The 19,323-nt window shown below is 40.0% G+C and overlaps 1 protein-coding gene across 2 annotated transcripts in view; it reads left to right on the top strand.

Moving 5' to 3' along the window:
• The window catches only part of LOC119902552 (E3 ubiquitin-protein ligase RNF31), a 39,593-nt gene that overhangs the window by 5,994 nt on the left and 14,276 nt on the right, over positions 1-19,323 (top strand). The window contains exons 3-19 of one of the 2 annotated variants that reach the window (XM_038718821.1): positions 337-483; positions 807-962; positions 1,824-1,880; positions 2,832-3,030; positions 4,775-4,946; positions 5,193-5,326; positions 6,906-7,078; positions 9,661-9,894; positions 9,987-10,172; positions 10,293-10,460; positions 10,567-10,752; positions 12,336-12,542; positions 12,634-12,807; positions 14,720-14,818; positions 15,718-15,807; positions 16,727-16,841; positions 17,745-17,857. In XM_038718821.1, the coding sequence (XP_038574749.1) occupies positions 337-483; positions 807-962; positions 1,824-1,880; positions 2,832-3,030; positions 4,775-4,946; positions 5,193-5,326; positions 6,906-7,078; positions 9,661-9,894; positions 9,987-10,172; positions 10,293-10,460; positions 10,567-10,752; positions 12,336-12,542; positions 12,634-12,807; positions 14,720-14,818; positions 15,718-15,807; positions 16,727-16,841; positions 17,745-17,857 (2,610 nt within the window). The remainder of the gene's footprint in view (positions 1-336; positions 484-806; positions 963-1,823; positions 1,881-2,831; positions 3,031-4,774; positions 4,947-5,192; positions 5,327-6,905; positions 7,079-9,660; positions 9,895-9,986; positions 10,173-10,292; positions 10,461-10,566; positions 10,753-12,335; positions 12,543-12,633; positions 12,808-14,719; positions 14,819-15,717; positions 15,808-16,726; positions 16,842-17,744; positions 17,858-19,323) is intronic. The other variant, XM_038718822.1, reaches the window with a different exon arrangement.

Below are 19,323 nucleotides of genomic sequence, written 5' to 3'. Positions count from 1 at the left end.
TCTCCGATAAGAAACACATATACCATATTTACATATTTTAAATGTATTATCACATTTTATAGAATAGTTTGACATTCTGGGAAATGCTCTTACTTGCTTTTGTTGAGAAGGTAGAGGAGAAAAGATGGGATTTACATTTTGAATGTGAACAATGTTGTGATAGATCTGCCTTATATTTAGACCAATACAAATCTACACCCAATCAGATCTACAGAGCCTAACTGAGATTATGGGTGGATTTGAGATTAATAGCATGTTTCTATTTCAGATTAAACTTAAACCTTAAAGCTATTCAACTTGTGGCCAAATCAACTATTCTCTCTCCTTCTTCTTCAGACCCTTGCGTCTGTCCAGCGCTTGTCTACAGCACTGAACATCCTGGAAAAGTATGGCTGTAACTTGACAAATCCCAACAGGCCAAAGTATTGGAGGACAGTGAAACACAACAACCCAGTGTTCAGAGCCACTGTTGATGGTATTCAGGTAACAAAAACACATTATAGAGTGTAGCAAGTGCTCTATAAAAATATGCTACTTAAGTAGTCCAAAGATTGTAAAACAATAGGAAGTAATACAAATGCATTTTAACAAATCTTTACGGACCTTCCAATCTTGTCCTGATCTTGTCCTAAATATGTCTTTACCCTGTCCCTAAACAACATTTTCTTTTAATCCTGTCCCCTTTTACTCTCATTTTATTTTATGTAACAAACCTAGAAAGGTCTAAATTGATTCTTAACTGTTTGGGAAAGTAAACATTAAAAGTTGTGTTCACATCACGTCCTGTTTGTTCTTTCCACTCCCAGGGAGGACGAGCAGTGCTCTGTCTTTATGGTTACTCCAATCAGCAGCCAGATGGGCTCAGCTTCCCTGATGATGTCACGGATCCAGATGTGGGCCGAGTTGCTGCAGTAACACTTGAAGTGATGAGCCTGAGGATGGAACTAGAAATGCTTATTAAGGTGTGTGTGTGTGCGTGTATTTTTTGCATTTTTATTAGCTACTTAAGCTTTATTGATTTCCGTGGGTTTGCAGAAGTGGCATGAATATTCCTTATAACTCTGTTTGCTCCAGTAAAGTTGTTACTGCGTCAGACTTTCCCTAGTTTGCTGTAGAGCCAAAGAAGACTTTAAAAAATTTCTATTTTGTATAATATGTAACAGACCACTGTGTGGCAACACAAGTGTGAACACTCCTGACTTCAGAATAGCACCTGCGCACTGAATACAGTCCAGATGGTCTAATAGTTGACTAAAATGTCAGTAGATTTTTTTCTAATAAAGGATGTATATGAATAGTCAGTGCCTCAGTAATAATGACGTATTATTGTTTATTTATTCTCCATGTAAGCAACAGAGGATTGCTGCTTTGTGATGGTTGCAGGTATTCTCTGAAAGGAAAGGACTTTGTAAGAACTTTTGGAGGACATTAGTAAGACTCACTCAGCACAGACCCTTAATATTACGAATTACAGTTTTTACATAAATAGCTCAGTTTCACATTTACTGAACTAATTGCACTGCACCACCTGAACTGCATAAATGCAGCTACAGCTGTGCTACTTCATCGATCTCAACACAAGTTTGTTTGGAGCTTTGACATCACCAAATATGTGCAAATGGGATAACCCAGTCAGTCGGGTTGTGATACAGCAATTATTGTTGTAATGATTGTAGGATAATGTTTCAGAAGCTGATATGGTGATTGTGTAGTCAAAAACTGCTTTATTTTTATATATGTACAGGTTGTGTACGTGGTGCATTGTACTTTTTGCTTGGCTTGAATTAAAAGGCATTATTAACTTGTTATTGGTTTGATCCCAGGAGGCTCATCCCCACCCTGAATTCTATGAGAGAATCATCCCTACACTGAGACACAAGGTACCACCATCAAATCTGACATTTATTAATTTAGCCGACGCTTTTATCCAAAGCGTCTGTCAGAGGTCACACGCCTCTGGAGCAACTAGGGGTTAAGTGTTTGCCTCAGGGACACACACATGGTGGATGTGCTGCAGTGGAAATCGACCACAGGTCTCTCACACAAAATGCATGTGTATTTTCCACTGCCCCGTGACCACCCCTTCAGTTACGCATTTCATTTGAAGAGTACATCAAGTAAAGCAGTTTCAAACCTGATATGTATTGTATTAAGTGAATGAGCCTTCAGCAGTCTGTTATTAGTCTGTCAAATCTAGTGAGTATCATCCAAAGTTAGTCTTTTTAGTATAAAATTGCCTCTAAGCAAGAAGGCTGTAACTGGAAGATAGCCACTTGATTTAACTACCTTGGACTGCTGAAGCCACATTTTAGCTTCAGATAAACTTTTGGTGATTTAGTCCTATATCACTTACATTTAAAGTGCACTATGAAGGGATCTCTTAATGAGTGATATGAACAGGAGGAAGCAAAACCTCTTTCAATGTTCATATGGGCACCTCCCTTTTTGCTTTAAGACAGCCATGAGCTTATCCTTTAATGTGAGGAAAGTAAAGACCTCTTATGAGGGCAGTTATTTTCCATTTCTTTGCCTCTTCAGGCCTGCAAGCCTTTTTGTCAGGTTAAAGAATTATACCAAAATTGTCTGATATATTATTTAAGCGCTCCCCTATGATTTTAATATTGAATTAGTTATGAGACCAGTCTTATAATTATATACCCTTTTTATTATCCTCCTTTTTTATCCTCGTACTATGGGCTGGTGAGGTGATAGAGCCATCTTGTCTGATAAAAAATGTATTATTACATTACTCAGAATGAACCATCTCTTATTTTGAAGTTTCTGATGACCTGTTTTCAAGTGAGCTTTTACCCACTCTTCTCTCCTCTTAGGATGTGGGTCTCAACACTGACGCTGTGGCCTACAATTCCCCCTCCATTTCATGCCATTCAGACAGTCAGACCAAGTCTCTAGCTTTCCCCCTGCACCATCACTCCTCCAGAGAGGGCAGCCGTGGCCACTCTCTGTCCTCCAACCACCAAAGTCTCAGGTCCATTCAGGTCTTTTCCACTTCCTCAAACAAACACCCAGGTGAGACGAGAAACCGCTGACCACTTGATTATGTCAGTAGATTAGTGTTTAATGTGTCTACATCATGGTGGCACTCTATTGTATTTGTGCTATGAATGTAAAAAGAGCCACACACTGGTGACATATTACGCGTGTCAGAACAGTTTTTCTTGTAAGCCCACATACCAACGTTGTCTTCTCAGCATCATTGCATTCTGCACTTAGACGGAAGACAAATTTAATGCAAGATATATACAGACATATCTGTATGAGACACATATATACATGTATACATGTATGTATGCATACATACATACATATATACAGATTCATTTACTGCTCTTTAATTTTCAATGCCTTGAATGGTCACACTTCAGCTTATATCTGTGATCTGCATCTGTGAACTCCCTATGAGCCTGATCGCGGCTTAAAATCCACTGGCAGGGCCCTATTAATGGTACCAAATTCTTGCCACTAAAGGTGATGGGGCCCTTACTCTCCGGGCCCCTCAGCTATGGAACGCCATCACACAGGATCTCAGGACAGTAAAGTCAACGTCCTCATTTAAATCTCTTCTTAAGACTCACTTTTCTCTTATGGTTTTTTCTTAACTGATGGTATTTGTTGAAAATATTCTTCTGTATATCTTTGTTTAGCATTGTATGTGCTTGTATTAGTAGTTTTTATTGTAAAACTATTTGTAATTTGGTTTTAAAAAGTGCTTTATTAATAAAGTTGATAAAAAACATGATTGTTAAGAGATGAAAAAGTTTCTTGCAGGTAACAGGTTTCATATTTTAGAAGCTGAGGTGTTAACACTATTTATTTATTTTTTTTTAAAGATGCATTTCAATTAATTGCTAATTGTGCTCAACTAACCACCTAAGAAGGCTCCAAGGGCAGCTATGCACAGCACATTTGATGCACATCATTTGATGCCCGTAGCACACAGAAGACAGAATATGTACTATTTAAGTACTGTGCCCTGGATGTGCCAGGGAGTGGTTGTGATAAATAGCTGCTTTTTTGGAAAATAGGACAGTGGCATATCCTGATGCATCAAGGCAATTAAAACCACAGTGTACTAGAAAACAATGTGCATGGGCGTTTTGACACAGTTTTTACTGCCAGTGCGTTGCTCTTTAGAATTCACTAGCAATACCTAGCAAAGCAAGAGTAACCTCCTGATACGCCCACCTAGCAGCTACTTACTCACGCTAAAGAGCTCACCTAGAACATTCAACCTCCTAACAGCCCTGAGGCCTGTTATTTGCTAGCCAACCACAGCAACTACATACCATAGATATACTTAAGCAACTGTACTAATGCAGTGTCGTTTTACCATCCAGGAACACAGTTACTTCCTTAACTATATCAATCCCTTACTCCCTCTTGTGTGTTTTAACTCCTCCTTTGAAAATGCCACCATAGAAAATAATAGTATTATAGTTACTTATATCACACATAATGATAGATTTAGACATTAAGGAGCGGGCGTTTAATGAGCAGAGGAGTTGGACCTTTAGTTGCTCAGTGTCTGCAGTTGAACAGACAAGTGGAGTGTGTTGACAGTATTCAATAAATATCCTAGAAACAATTTAATTCCTTGACCTCGACCAAACGTCTGTGGCTATTCAACTAAGCAAATCCGGAAATTTAAAGGTTATAGAGAGTCAGTTGCTGAGACTTTCTTTCACACATTATAGGTTATAGTAGACAATACTGTGAAAGTGTTTTGCACAGTGGATTGTTATCTCTGTTTCAGAAAACTGCGCTATCTGTCAAATATTCCGTATCTCTGCCCACTGCCTCACTTGCCTCCAGGGGCTCTGCTCAGATTGTGACAGACTGTACCACTCCAACCCTGAGAGGGCCAACCACCGTCGGACAGCTGTCCCATCATCATCATCATCATCCCAAAACAGGAATAGTCACAGGTCAGGATCAAAAGTAGCTGGCAATATAAACTGAGAATACTCTGATCTTACTGTTCTACAGCCAATGCTCCACAGGAAAGTCTAGTGACACTTTAGACAGCGGACTTCAAAGTATTGGAACTGAGTGAACTGTGAGATGAGAAATGTGTGAACAAAATCAATATGTATGGATATGGTGTGATAGCTAATGGTATATTCTGTTTATACAAATTGGTATTAAAGTATAACCCTCATCCTGTGTTTCAGTTCTTCCACCTGGAATTGCCTTCACTGCACTAAAGTCAACTCTGTCCAGGATGTGCTGTGTGAGGAGTGTGAGCGCCCTCGCTTGGAATCGATCAGCTGTAAAGCAGATGAATCTCCCCCTGCCACCATCACTGGTCTGTTTTGTCTCTTATTACATCCCATCCCATCTCCTTTATTCTACTACGTTCTAGTTTCTTATGGAAATAGAAAATGAGACAAAAGCAAATTAATCTATAAATCTATGGCATCTACCCTTGACTAACTGCCCCTGCTGTTACACTGGGGCAAGTTGTTACGCTTGTTGTGTTCATTGAAGTATGCACTCATGATAATTTCAGAATCACCACCTTAACGGTGGAGGGGTTTGTGCGTCCCTGGGAGCTGTGATGTCAGGGACAATAGCTCTTACTGTGCATTCAGACCAAACGCAAATTTAATCCATGCAACGCTTACCTCGCGGTGGTTTTATCGCTGGACATCCCTGGAGTGTTCACACACAACTCGCCATTACTACAGCTGTGTGAACCCAAAGTAAACATTTTGCTGTGCAAAATTAAATAGCAATAAACGGATCAAACTGATGCCGAAATAACTACAATATGATGCAGTTTTGTTAAAAATATGAATTCATGCTTTGTCAGGTCTTTCAGGAAGACAGCAGGACAACAACTTCTAAAATGTTTGTTTTCTGAATGGAGTTCGGGTCGATCAGGGCTATGCTAACTTGGTCACAGTAAAGTACAACGATAGCTGGAATAAAGTTACGTACACATGTTTTCTGAACTCACCAGGTAGTTCAACCTCCTCGCTTTCTTTTCTCCCCGCTATGTCCAGTTTTGTCCGGTTTTTATAAAATATGAAGTAGTGGCAAACGACGCTAACAACACTTGAACCGGATGTGCACGGAATCTAGCTGCTGAGAAGCTCGAGTGAAGATAAATCAACATTGTAATCCCAAGTAATGTTAGTTCACTCCGAGCTCCTCCCTCGAGCAAACGGCGTAGTTGTCAGAGCATAATCCAGTCCAACCACGGGTGTTTATTTGTCCAAAAGCTGGAGCGCTGCTCCCTGCTCTTCTAGCCCAAGTTAAGCAGCTCTCAACCGGCCTGCAGATTTTCGATCGCCCACACATCGCTCTGAAGCCGTCGGCGTAATACAGGCTACTGTGGGCTGTAAATAAATGATTGACAGGATTTTACACATGTCACACATTCAGTGACAGGCTCAACACATTCACTGACTTCCTGGAAATACAGGAGAACACAAACAACCTCGATAATTTTAGTAATCGAGTATTCTATCAATTCATCTGATAAGAAATACTTTTACTTGGTGCCCTCAGTACCGGAGTCAGCTGTGTAACTCCTTTCACTGTAAAACCACTTATGGACTAACCAGTTGGAGAACTTTATTAACGCACGGTTATACATTTACAACTAAGAATTGTGCCTTGCATTTGCTAGCCTTCATCTCAACTAGCAATCATGATTTACTTTAAATTCTAACATTACCTTTTTACGGGTGATTCTTTACTTTGGACACTTTCTGTCTTTTTCTCTGGCCTGTCGCTATTTTCACTTTTATTGTCACATGACAATGGCCACGGCTTATTTACTTGTTATGAAAGCAAGTAATGGCCATTGAGGACATGATTGTGACTGATAATAATGTGAATACAATGAACTGACTTATTTATGTGTGTGTTCTTCTCAGAGTGGCAGTGTAAGAGCTGTACCATGGTGAATGCAGCCAGCAGTATTCTGTGTGAGGTGTGTGAAAGACCTCGTTTGGCCACACGACCTCCAGTGACCCCATCACACCCACCCATCACCCCCCCAAGACCACCAGCACCCGTACTGGGCATGCCTGGTGACCCTGACAGCCAGGTCAGTTAACTGTTTGTGGTGAGCTGAAAAAAGAGGCACAGCACAAGCTAACAGAACAGAAATGTAATAATGGTGATGTCTTCCTCTCAGTTTCTTACCTTTTCGTCTGTTACTCATTTGTACGGAGCCCCTAATTGTGCACACAAGATATTTTGTCTTGTGCAAACATGTTATTATCTTGTGCAAACAATATTAAAAGAAAAAAAATCTTTCAGGACTCTACAGGCTCTGTAGTACATTTGTAATCCTGTTTGATATGTCTAATATGCTCAGTGAGCTTCTTAGTATGAATTATTGGGTCCTACTTGAACATACACTTTTTTGCCAAATTAAATAATTTCTGAATTCTCTCTTGTAAAATGTGTTTTTGTCTGCACATTTCTCCCTGGTTCAAAGTTGGCAGGGCTCAGTGGGACAAAAGGTGAAGCCACATCCTTGCACCAATAAAATCACAACCACAGTCCTGATGAAGCAGTTTAAGAGTTTTAAACAAATATTTTTAAAGGGAATACTAGTTATCAGGGGCTTTAACAACACAGCAGGTCTGAACTAGCTTATCAGACACATATTACAGATAATACACTCACAACATCTGCTCATTTAAAGTTAAGTTGAGTCAAACAATATTATGGTGATGTAATTTAGAAAGGGCTTTCTCTCCGAGAAGATGTCATTTTAAATCAATTTCTTCCATAGCCAACAGAGTGAGTTAGATCGAGTCGCAGAGGGATACTGTGCTCTGCAGCAACAACTCAGAAAATGAATCCTCACATCATCTGATCTGGTTCATGGCTGCTACAGGATAAACACATCGACCACAGACTAAAGCTTCCTGCTGACCAGCATCTTCAAAGGTTCCTTGAAGGACAAACACAGTTACTGTCTGTCTGTAAGGAAGCAGAATAATCCTCTTTTGGACCTGTGACAAGTCAGAAAGAACAAACTCCTGTATGCTGCCTTCATGCATCATGTCTCCAGACTATCAGGCAAGAAAGAAAAGCTGAACTTTTAGAAGGTTATAATATACTTTTCACAGTGATGTAAAATACCTGCTGTTGTCTGTTTCATCTAGAGGGCTGAAGCCCATTTCCATTTGTCATTTTAATTTTAATTTTCATCTTCAGGTACAGTACACTACATAGAATTTAAATGTGATAATTTTCTTAATTTGATTTTCCTTGTTACGTGTCCCAATCTGTATCAGGAAACCTCTTACATATTAGCAAGGGCCTTATTCTCACTGGGAACGAAAATTACTTCTTCTCGGAGAGAAAGCCCTTTCTAAATTACATCACCATAATATTGTTTGACTCAACTTAACTTTAAATGAGCAGATGTTGTGAGTGTATTATCTGTAATATGTGTCTGATAAGCTAGTTCAGACCTGCTGAATGACACTTTAGCAATCGTATGGAATCAATCACTGTAACTGTATCAATGGGACACTTTTCTCAAATTCACCTCTAATTACTGTAATTTAAACATAAGAATTTACAGATACGCACCAGTTCTTTTCTAGGAAATGACTGGGGATGAGATACAGAAAACAGAATCTGTTATTCTCATTAAGATCTTTATTACTATCTGTATTACATCTGGTCAGCAAAAGGAAACTATGTAGTAATTATGAATTTAAATAGAGTGCAAAAGCCAGATTTAGAAATATCGTTCCCAGTGAGAATAAGGCCCTTGCTAATATGTAAGAGGTTTCCTGATACAGATTGGGACACGTAACAAGAAAAATCAAATTAAGAAAATTATCACATTTAAATTCTATGTAGTGTACTGTAATTAAAATTAAAATGACAAATGGAAATGGGCTTCAGCCCTCTAGATGAAACTTTATAGATTGTGCAGGCACAATCAGATAACAGCAGGTATTTTAAATCACTGTGAAAGGTATATTATAACCTTCTTGCCTGATAGTCTGGAGACATGATGCATGAAGGCAGCATACAGGAGTTTGTTCTTTCTGACTTGTCACAGGTCCAAAAGAGGATTATTCTGCAGCAGAAATGTGCAATTTGTGGACAGACAAATATACTATTCAACACATATGGAGATTACTTTTACAATTTTAAGTTGTATATTTCAAAATTTCAAGAGGTTAGTGTTTTTTTTCTGTCTTGTGTGAGGCTTCAGCAGTCTGAGTTAAACAAATCGAGTGAGCATCCAAAGTTACAGTTTTTTGTGTTACTGTCCCTCCACTGCAACAAAACACTGTCTGTGGAAACACAAAAAGGGAATTCTGTACTAAAAGGACTGTAACTTTGGGAGATAATTTGTTTAACCAACTCAGACTGTTGAAGACTCATATGACCTTTGAAATGTATTTTTGCACAGAACGAGGACTGTGGATTTTGTCCCCCATCATTTCAACTGTAAGTGCATTCAGGAGGGCTCTCTTAAAGATCCTATACTACACAAAATCACATTTGGATGTGACTAAGATTGATCATAGCTCAGGGTATGCAGTCAACACAGAAACATTTGCAAGTAATGTTTTGACTTTTATATAGCTTGTGACTCCCTCTCTCTGTCTCTCTCTGTCTCTCTTTGTCTCTCTGTGTCTCTCTGCCCAGTGGGTGTGTCAGTTCTGTACCTATCTGAACTACTCTCCTGCTACAGTGTGTGAGATGTGTGACCTGGCTCGTCCAGAGCCCGCACCCTTGCCTGTGAAGCTCCGGCCTCCCTCTCCAGTCAGACGGGTCCCCGCTCTGCCAATCAAACCCAAAAAGCCCGCCCCTGAAGACTTGGACCCCTGCAGGCAGAGGCTGATGAAGGAGGAGGGGCTGAAACTGATTCAGCTGATTAGAGCAAGTCACCTTCATCACCGTTCATTGTCCTTGGATCTAGACTAAATTCATTATCTGTACACTAGTGTATCTGTCCTTTGTGTCTGTGTCAGGATGGGGAGAAGAAAGGAATAAGTCCAGAGGAGGTGTACACAAGCATGAGGGTAGCTGGGGACAGCAGCATCCTGCCCTGCAAGTGGTTAAAGACAGAGCTTCCTGTGCTGTTAGACCAGATCAGGGCGTTGGTGACAACATCCTCCCTTCAGTCTGTTTCTGAAAAGACCACAACAGAGTACACAGTCAGTACGCTTCTCTTTACAAATAAATATCTGCCTAATCCTGACAAATCACATCGTTAAATTCCTCTGACTGTCGCTGTGAGCGGTGTTTTGTTACTGTCTGACTTTCCTCTAACACAGAGCATGTCATGTCAAGCTCCTGCTGAGGATCCTGGGAAAGAGGTGGACCCTGCAGAAACAGAGAGTGCGGTCCAGCTGTCCATAGCAGAGGCCAAGCAGGCCTGGCTGACAGCAGGGGGCGACACTGAGAGAGCTGCTAGACAAGCTCTGAGAGACAGACTTGCCAAGGTGACGAATATGCCTCCATAAAATGTGTAGAGATGCACGAAAATATCCCATCCGTCTTCCCGTTGTCTAGAGATGGTATCATTTATTCTTTACCCTAACTTGGCAGGTAAAGGAGCTGTTTGTGCTGGGCTTCAGTGATGAGGCTCACTGTCATGAGGTATTGAAGCAGAGTGGTGGTGAGGTGAGAGGGGCATTGGCCCTGCTGCAGAGGCCCCTACTGGAACCCTTCCACAAGCGCATTTGGAGTGACAAGCCTGAGCCTCCTGTAGACATCCATCACCCCGATAGACAGGTGAGACTTTTAATCAGGCCTGGGCCCAGTCACTGTAAAAGTTCAATCCTCAGCCATCTTGATTCTGTTATCAGTCTGTTATTTAGAAATTCATAAACTCTTTAGTTGCTCATCCAGCTCCTTCATGTCATGGTAATGCAAAATATTTCTCCACATTAAGGCCAGGAGGGCTCGTATTACGGCTGTAATTAACGATTATTTTTATTGTTGGTTAATCTGTCAATTATTTTATTAACTAATCGATTAGTTGTTTGGTCTATTAAATGTAAAAAAAAATGTGAAAAATGTGTTTCCCAAATCCGAAGATAATGACCTCAAATGTGTAGTTTTGTCCACAACCGAAGTGTATTCAGTTTACTATCATAGAACAGTAAAGAAACCAGAATATATTGACACTGAAGAAGCTGAAACTTTTCTTAAAAATTTTCTCAAACCGATTAATAAATTATCAAAATAGTTGCCGATTAATTTAATAGTTGACAAATAATCAATTAATCGTTGCAGCTCCAGCTCATATTGGAAAGACAGAGATGTGTTTTGGTCCTGAACCACTGAGACTGTCAGGCCAGATGAATGAGTGAATTCAACCCGACAACAAAAAAATACTTTTAGGGTTGATAAAAGAACAATGTTCTGGGTCAATCTGAAACTTCCATGGTAACAGAAACATATCATTCTTACTTAAATAAGTGCAAGCCTTGTTTAAAGGACAATGGCATCTTTATATATTTCTATTAAAGCTGCACTAAATTATATTTTCATTTTTACAACAATTAACAACAAATGACACTGGGCCTCTTTCATGATATGTGCGTAGAAATGTTCTTACTTTGTGCACAAAATATGTGTGCGCTCAAAATATTAGCCTTATGATGCTATTTTAAACCTTTGGGATGGCAAAGCTCTGAGAATGTTTGGAAACCACAGCCCGGTCTGTTTTCCTCTGTAGCCAGGCAAACAATGGTGGACTTGAATTGAGGTAAGAAAATCCTGAGGTAATGAATCCTAGATTTGTGCATAAAACATTCATACGCACTGTTTGTGAATGGCCTATGTGTTATTTGAAAGTTGTCGCTGGTAGTAGTAAGGCTGTGATAAACCAACTGTACACTACCTGTTTAGCAGCAGACAGCAGACAGACACAGTTAGAGATTAGCTGGTGAACACAGTGGAGCATTTAGCAGCTAAAGAGCCAGATATTTCCCTCAGGAGCTGGTAGAGACCCAACCAGAGCTAAAAGAGAGTGAGTGTCAGTCAGGTGGCCAGAGAAATTACTCTAAATTAATCCTAATTGTTGTGTCCAGTGCAGTTCTTGATAATGCCACAAGTCGTTAAATTATACAGGGAGTAAGACGCTGCTGAGAGGAAAAGGTAAGTTAGCCATGCAACGTCTTGTGTAAACAGGTCATCCATGCATCTGGGATCCTTCGACCATCCACTTTAACACTAATGTTGCTCTGTGTCTGCTGCATGGGTGAAACTGTTTGCTAACATGAGGACACTTGTACGCTGGGATAGTTGGTAGAATGTGTAAAGTTCGTCTTTGTTGTGTCCTTCAACATAATTCCTTTCTTCTTTTCCAGCGCATATGTCGGAGGTTACTAGCGGTTTATGATCTTCCCAGCTGGGGTCGCTGCGAGCTAGCCCTCTCGCTCCTTCTGGAGCACAGCGCCCCTTACTCTCTGGAAGACGTAGTGCAGGCTGTGCGAGAGTCCCACGACAGGGAGTTTATCAAGAGAGTGCTGGCTAAGGAGTGTCCCATCTGCCTCTCTGTCTTCCCCCACAGCAAGGTACTGAGCCAGTGAATGTCTATGAGTTTTGAAGCATTGAAGCATATCTTCAGTCATGTACCTACCTACCTTGCCCTCTCTCCTCTCTTAGATGCAGTCCCTGACGTCATGCCAGTGTTCAGTGTGTTGTGGTTGTTTCCAGCAGCACTTCACCATTGCTGTAAGGGACAAACACATCAAAGACATGGTGTGTCCGGTCTGCTGGGAGCCTGACATCAACGACCCTGAACACCTCAACAGCTACTTCTCCACCCTGGACATCCAGGTAGGGAAGCAGCTGAACCAAGGAGAAATGTGGGAGGGAGGGAGGTAAAATCTCAGACTAACAATCCAACAGTGTCAGAAAGTTTGGTGACATAGTAGCTACTTGGACTCTCCACATAGTGTGCTAATTGAAGCAAACTTATTTGTACCATCCTCTACAGAGAACTGACTGAAGACTGAGCCTCTTGTGTGGAGCAGTTTTAGTCTTCAGCAGAGCAAGGTTATATAAAACTGGATGTTGTAACCCAGCTAATATGATAGCTTCCGCCATTGTGCCATCTCCGGGTCAGCACTGTCAAGACAATTTGCTATTGGTCAGCTTCCACCAAGTACAGCAAAATTAAACTCATCAGGTATTTACCACAAATACCCAGTTTATATTCAATTTAGTTCAAGTCATTTTTATTTATTTAGCACCAGTTCCTAACAGAAAAGATCTCAGTGCACTTTTTGAGGAGGTCTAGACCGTATTGTAATTTTTTGTTATTCCATTTAAATAAAAATTATTTTAGTCCAAAGTTATAGCTGTTGGTGTGAAGTTTGAATTTAATCTGCCAATAACAGTTTTGGCAATATTAAAGGATCACACCAGATTGCATTGCTACAGTGACTGTATTTTTGCCAGAGAGCCATTTGGAAACTCAAAAGTGTGAATTTGTAGCTTAATAGATGTTTTGCTGTCTTGCTATGCTATATATATATATATATATATATATATATATATATATATATATATATATATATATATATATATATATATATATATATATATATATATATACACCAAAGACAAGCGTCAAATCTACTATAGGGACCTGAAAAAGATCAGCCCGACACCTGCAACATCTCTCCTCTGCTGATTTCTCCTCCGTCACTGAGTAGGTTGACTAGTACAACCAATCTCTGAGCAGTCTCCTAGATCTCCACACAGATCTCAGACTGCCATCATCCACTCTGACCACCTGCCTGGAGGAGGTAAAGGCTGGATGAAGTAAAACTTTATGTAGCTAAACAGCTCAAAGAATGAAGCCATTTTAGTCGGCACTCTACACCAGGTTCGGTCATCTGACATTACCAGCATCACCTTCTCTGGCCAAGATATTCCACTTTCAAAATCAACCACCAACCTGGGTGTTAAAATGGACTCTCATCTGACCTTTGCGGCTCACATCAAACATCTCTGCAAGACCTCCTACATCCACCTCAGGAACATCGCCAAACTCTGTCCCACACTCGCTCTTGTAGATGTGGAAAAGCTTGTCCACGCTTTTGTCTCCTCCAGGCTGGACTACTGCAATGTGCTCCTCACCGTGGTCTCTGAGAAAAGCATTCAGAAGCTGCAGTACATCCAGGACAGCGCTGCTAGGATCCTGTTGAAGGTGTGCAAGCACGACCACATCACCCCCATCCTCAAATCAGTCCACTGGCTTCTTGTTTCACTCAGGATTGAGTACAAGGTCTCCCTCCTTACCCACCAGTGCATCCATGGTGAAGCCCCCCCCTACCTCAAGGAACTCCTCACCCCACAGACTTCCACACGTACCCTCCGATCTGCCTCAGCGTATCTCCTGAAACCTCCCAGGACCGAGCTCCGTACAATGGGGGATCAGGCTTTCTGCTCAGCTGCTCCCAGTCTGTGGAATGCTCTCCCTGACCACCACAGGGCACCACAGACCGCGGATGCTTTTAAACGTGGCCTTAAAACCCAACTTTTTAGGAGAGCGTTTGATTGAACTCTTGCCCATTTCCTTTGCCTTATTGTTTATGTTTTTATTTTCATGCTCTCTATGTTTTTATTTTTAGCACTACCTGTTTTATCATGTAGCACTTTGGGATTTGTTTAAATAAAAAGGTGCATTACAAATAAAATGTATTATTATTATCATTATTATTATTATTATTATGTGCTTCAGCTGCGAGAGTGTCTGGAACCAGAAGTCTACGAGCTGTTCCATAAGAAGCTGACCGAGCAGGCTCTAATCAAGGACCCCAAGTTTCTCTGGTGCTGTCATGTGAGTACATGATGAGTCACTCTTGGCTTTTTCCACACAAATTATGGAAACAAATCATCTTTGGAAGCTTCAATAACATTAAGGCCTCTATTTTTGTGGCGGTGCAATGACCAGAGCAAGCAACGCTCCGACAGGTTTGATGGAAATTATCTGATATCCACAGCTGCTATCATGCTGTATGAACAGCTTCTCCTTCAGTTCCTGAGATGCCTGCAGCGTGTGAAGGCAGAGTGACAGCAGGCTGCTACAGAATAAGCACACACATCAGACTGCTCAGTTAGAACTTTGTATTCTGCCCGTTCGTGTGGGAGAAATCCTATTACCGGAGCTCGTTAATCCTGTGCTTCATGACCTTTCATGACTTGCTCTTTTGCACTTTGTTCAGCATTTCTTGTTTTATTCTTGAAATGCATTATGATGCAAACGTAGTTGTCTGTAAAGTAGAAAAAAATGTTTGTCACACTCATTTCACCTGTGTGCAGTCTCTTTAGCAAAGCTGATATTTCTATTATAATCATTTGCTTTTAATTAATAATGAAGGAATTAACAATTATTCTCTGTCTTTAAACCAGCACTACTCAACTAAACGCAAGGAACCATTTTCCAGGCCTGAAAATATAATTTTTTTGAAAATAAAATGGAGCTAAATGACAACTAACCACTTGTAACAATGTTCTCAAGCCAGTCTTTTCATGTTTGATAATAATTCTTCTTTCTACGGTTACCTCTCCTCTCTGCTTCTTTCTCTCCTCCCCTCTCCTCCTGTTTCCTCTTCTCTCCTCCTCTTTCACACACTCTATTCCTATTTCCTCCCCTCTCCTCCTGTTTCCTCTCCTACTGTTACCTCCCCTTTCTTCCTGTTTCCTCCTCTCTTTTCCTGTGTCCTCTCCTCTCCTCAGTGTTCATATGGGTTCATCTATGATGGAGACCAGCTGAAGGTCACCTGTTTTCAGTGTCGCAACAGTTTCTGTGCTCAGTGTAAGAAGCCTGTAAGTATTGCGTGCCTCTTTCCATCGTCTTGATCTCCCTTTCTCTTTTATATATTTTTTGAATTAATTCATCTACACACATAAATGTATCTAAATAATTTTGTGAAAAGCCGTGAAAATAATTCTGACAAATGTATCACTTATTCATGTGGTAGCTCATTTTTTTGTAAATGTTTACTGTAAAATATTATGCATATTATCATTATTCATAGTTATTAACGTGTTAAATGTTTTTACATGGGCAGCCATGAGGAATTTGTGAACTATCTAATGATTGTTTTCGTATAAATGCTCCTTTAGCTTAATTATAAATGATCTTAACTACTGAAAAGACTGTTTGAATTACAGTAACCTAGCTGTTACTCATGCACAGCGGTTTATTCGCAGCCAGGAAACAGAGCTTGACATAATCCTCAGATTAGTTAAGATGAATCTGTGTGCACTGAACTAATCACTTACTAATTTGCTTACAGGGCTTTAGATTAATGTCGTTTTCCTTTCCATCATGCCCGACATAATCCTGTATGTGTGCCATTGATCAAAACTAATCTTTGAAATGTTAGTAACAGAGTCTAATGTCACTTTGAATGCACATTTGTATCCATTAAGCCTTGCTTTTGTTCACATTCAGTCTGCACTGCTATATGTCCATGGACAGCACTCCACATTTCACTGTAGTTTGACAAACTGTAAAAACAAATAGTTGTTTCAACATGAACATATGACTGACCACTCTTAAAATTTAAAGTGAAATGAAGAAGTTACACATAGTGAGCCAATTTAACTGAAATGAAAACAAATAACTTTAGAAATTTGTATTTAGTACCTTTTAACCCCTTTTAAAACATTGATTTCATCAGGGAGAGGTTGTTACTGGTGGAGCGTATAGTATGTGCATGTTTCTGTATTGTTTCTATAGTGGGAGTCTCAGCATGCAGGTCTGTCCTGTGAACAATACCAGTCATGGAAGAGGGAGAATGATCCAGAGTACCAGAGACAGGGCCTGGCTGGATATCTCAGAGACAACGGCATTAGTAAGCACACACACACTGTTCTACAGTATTATTTTCTAGCAGCAGTTATTGAAGGTAATCTGTGGTTCTCTTTTAGCTTGTGCTGTGATTTTTGATCTGTTAAACACAACAGCATGTAACCAGCTGGGGGTTAGACAACAATACACTCAGTATATCCATCATGCCCACAACCCAATCTAATTAATCATACATACAACGACTGGTACTGGTAACAGAAAACCACTACACCTCCCTACACCAAACTTTATTAAACCTTGAAAAAGATGAAGTTGGTGGGTTGTACTAATACCCACCAATGTCACTAAGCTGCAGGTGTACAAAAACAACACATCAGGCACCTTAAAAGGCTTAATTTGAGTTGAATATCTGTAGTCATGTCTGCAAAATCTTCTCTGTATAAATGCAGTTCTAATCATTAGCTGTAATCAGTCATTTCCAAAAGGACAAATTTAGTCAACATGGGTTATAAGTATTTGCTTTCCTTAGATTTTTTATACCAATCATATTGTTCTCAGACTGTATTTCTATTCTTCTACCAGGATTGGCACTGACTATGCTACATTTTCTAAATATTTCTTTTAACGTTTTTTTAACCTGCCTCCTTCACAGAGTGCAGATCAAGTAAAGCTGGGCAGGTGGTGTTCAAGTGAAATGTAAAGGAAATTTCTCCTAGTCTTTTTAGTGAGGCAGCCTGCCTTCAATTCGACCACACGAGTCACAAGGCCGAAACACATTCATTCAGTGAATAATTAATCCATGCACACTGTCTGCATATTTGTACAGTAATTACAAGTATTTACCATAATGAACTGACACTACCTCCCTTCTCTCTCTGTTTTCCCTCTTCCTCCTGCTCACCATTCACGTCCTGCCTATCACTCCTTCTTTCCTCCCTTCTTCCAGCTTGTCCTAACTGTCGCTTTCAGTACGCACTGTCTAAAGGAGGCTGCATGCATTTCTGCTGCTCACAGTGTCGTTACCAGTTCTGCAGCGGCTGCAACAACCCTTTCCACACTGTAAGTTTGACGCATGCTGTAGTCCTGAGCAGCATGCTGTAATTACTACCCAGGATAGATTTGTAATTACGGATTATTTCAACAATTTCAAATGGGGTATAGACCTACATACAATTATGTATTTTTGGTTCTATCATATTTTTTCTGTTAAATGAAATTAGATCTTTCTTGTTAAAAAAACAGTTCTATGTCTGATTCATGCAACATTATGTGATTTGTTGTTGATGGCTTATTTGTTCTGAAAGTCTTTGTAAATTAGGTTTGTTCTTAAATTGTGTTGGCATAAGAAATTGCCCAAATTACTATAGGCGCAGTAATCCTTGGTTTACTAATTTGACCAACAACATTCTGGCTTGAGGGATTACCATAAAATCTCAAACAAGTCAGTTTTCAAATAATGTCAAAGTATCAAATAATAGTCAAATCAAAAGCCTGGTAAAAATGATTTTACTGATGGATGATTATGTACTGATGGAAATAGCACTGTGGAAATGTACAGTATATAGAAGGAAAACATGGAAGAAGAATTACGAAAAGAATGAATCAACTGTTCTGGTGTGCACCAAGTTCTGATGAAATGTGTGCACGCCAACATTTCATAAACGAGGCCCATTGTCTGAAACAAAACTAAAGCTGTGTTCAACAATTCCTTTTCTGAAACACATCACAATTTATGTTTATGCTTTTAGGCAAAAAAGAATCAAAACCTTGATGAAAGGTGAAGACAAATGTATTCTGAAAAGGCTTTTCATTCTGGATATAGCATCAGTGTGTCTTAAAATGATCCTGCTTAGTCACTGCCAGTCTGCCGAGAACAGGCTGTTTGTCTGAATATTTATTTGCTAGAACAAGCACAACTGACACACAGCTATAAATCAAATTTAGAAAGCTATATGCAGATCCAATAAATAGGAGTAAAGAATAAGCTGAAAAAGTATATAATGAATCAGAAAGCTACATACAGTATGGTGCAATACCATTTATCAGTGTACATAAATAGTTTTGATGTACATTAAAGAGGTCATATTATGCTTTTAGGCTTTTTCCTTCTCCTTTAATGAGTTTATTATCTTTTTTTTTTGTGCATGTAATAGGTTTGCAAAGTGAAAAAGCCCAGAGTCCAGCCCAAAGGGAGTTCCCATCTCCAACAGAAAACACTGCTCTGAACTGCCTGAAAACAGCTTGTTTGTTCCTTTTGTTCACTGTGACGTCACAGCAAAATGCTCATCTATCGACTAGTCGGGCACATCCTCAAAAACACCGGTGGAAAAACACACTGAGCTGCAGCACACGGTGACAAGATGTCCGCCTGCTGCCTCTCCTCTCCCTTCCAAACACTAGCTACCCTCCAGGCAGTCAGTGGACATAAAGTTGTTACTGTGATGTACAGACAGAGCTCAGTTAAAACTTTATGGATGAAAGATTTTTTTCTAAATGAAACCATGTAAAACTGTTTTGGTACAACT

Source organism: Micropterus salmoides, unplaced genomic scaffold (assembly GCF_014851395.1).
Source record: "Micropterus salmoides isolate LMB-PRFRI ecotype aquatic unplaced genomic scaffold, ASM1485139v1 Ms_hic_scaffold_14, whole genome shotgun sequence".
Taxonomy (NCBI): Eukaryota; Metazoa; Chordata; class Actinopteri; order Centrarchiformes; family Centrarchidae; genus Micropterus; species Micropterus salmoides.
Note: the sequence above shows the minus strand (reverse complement) of the source record. Positions and strands in the feature narration are given on the sequence as shown.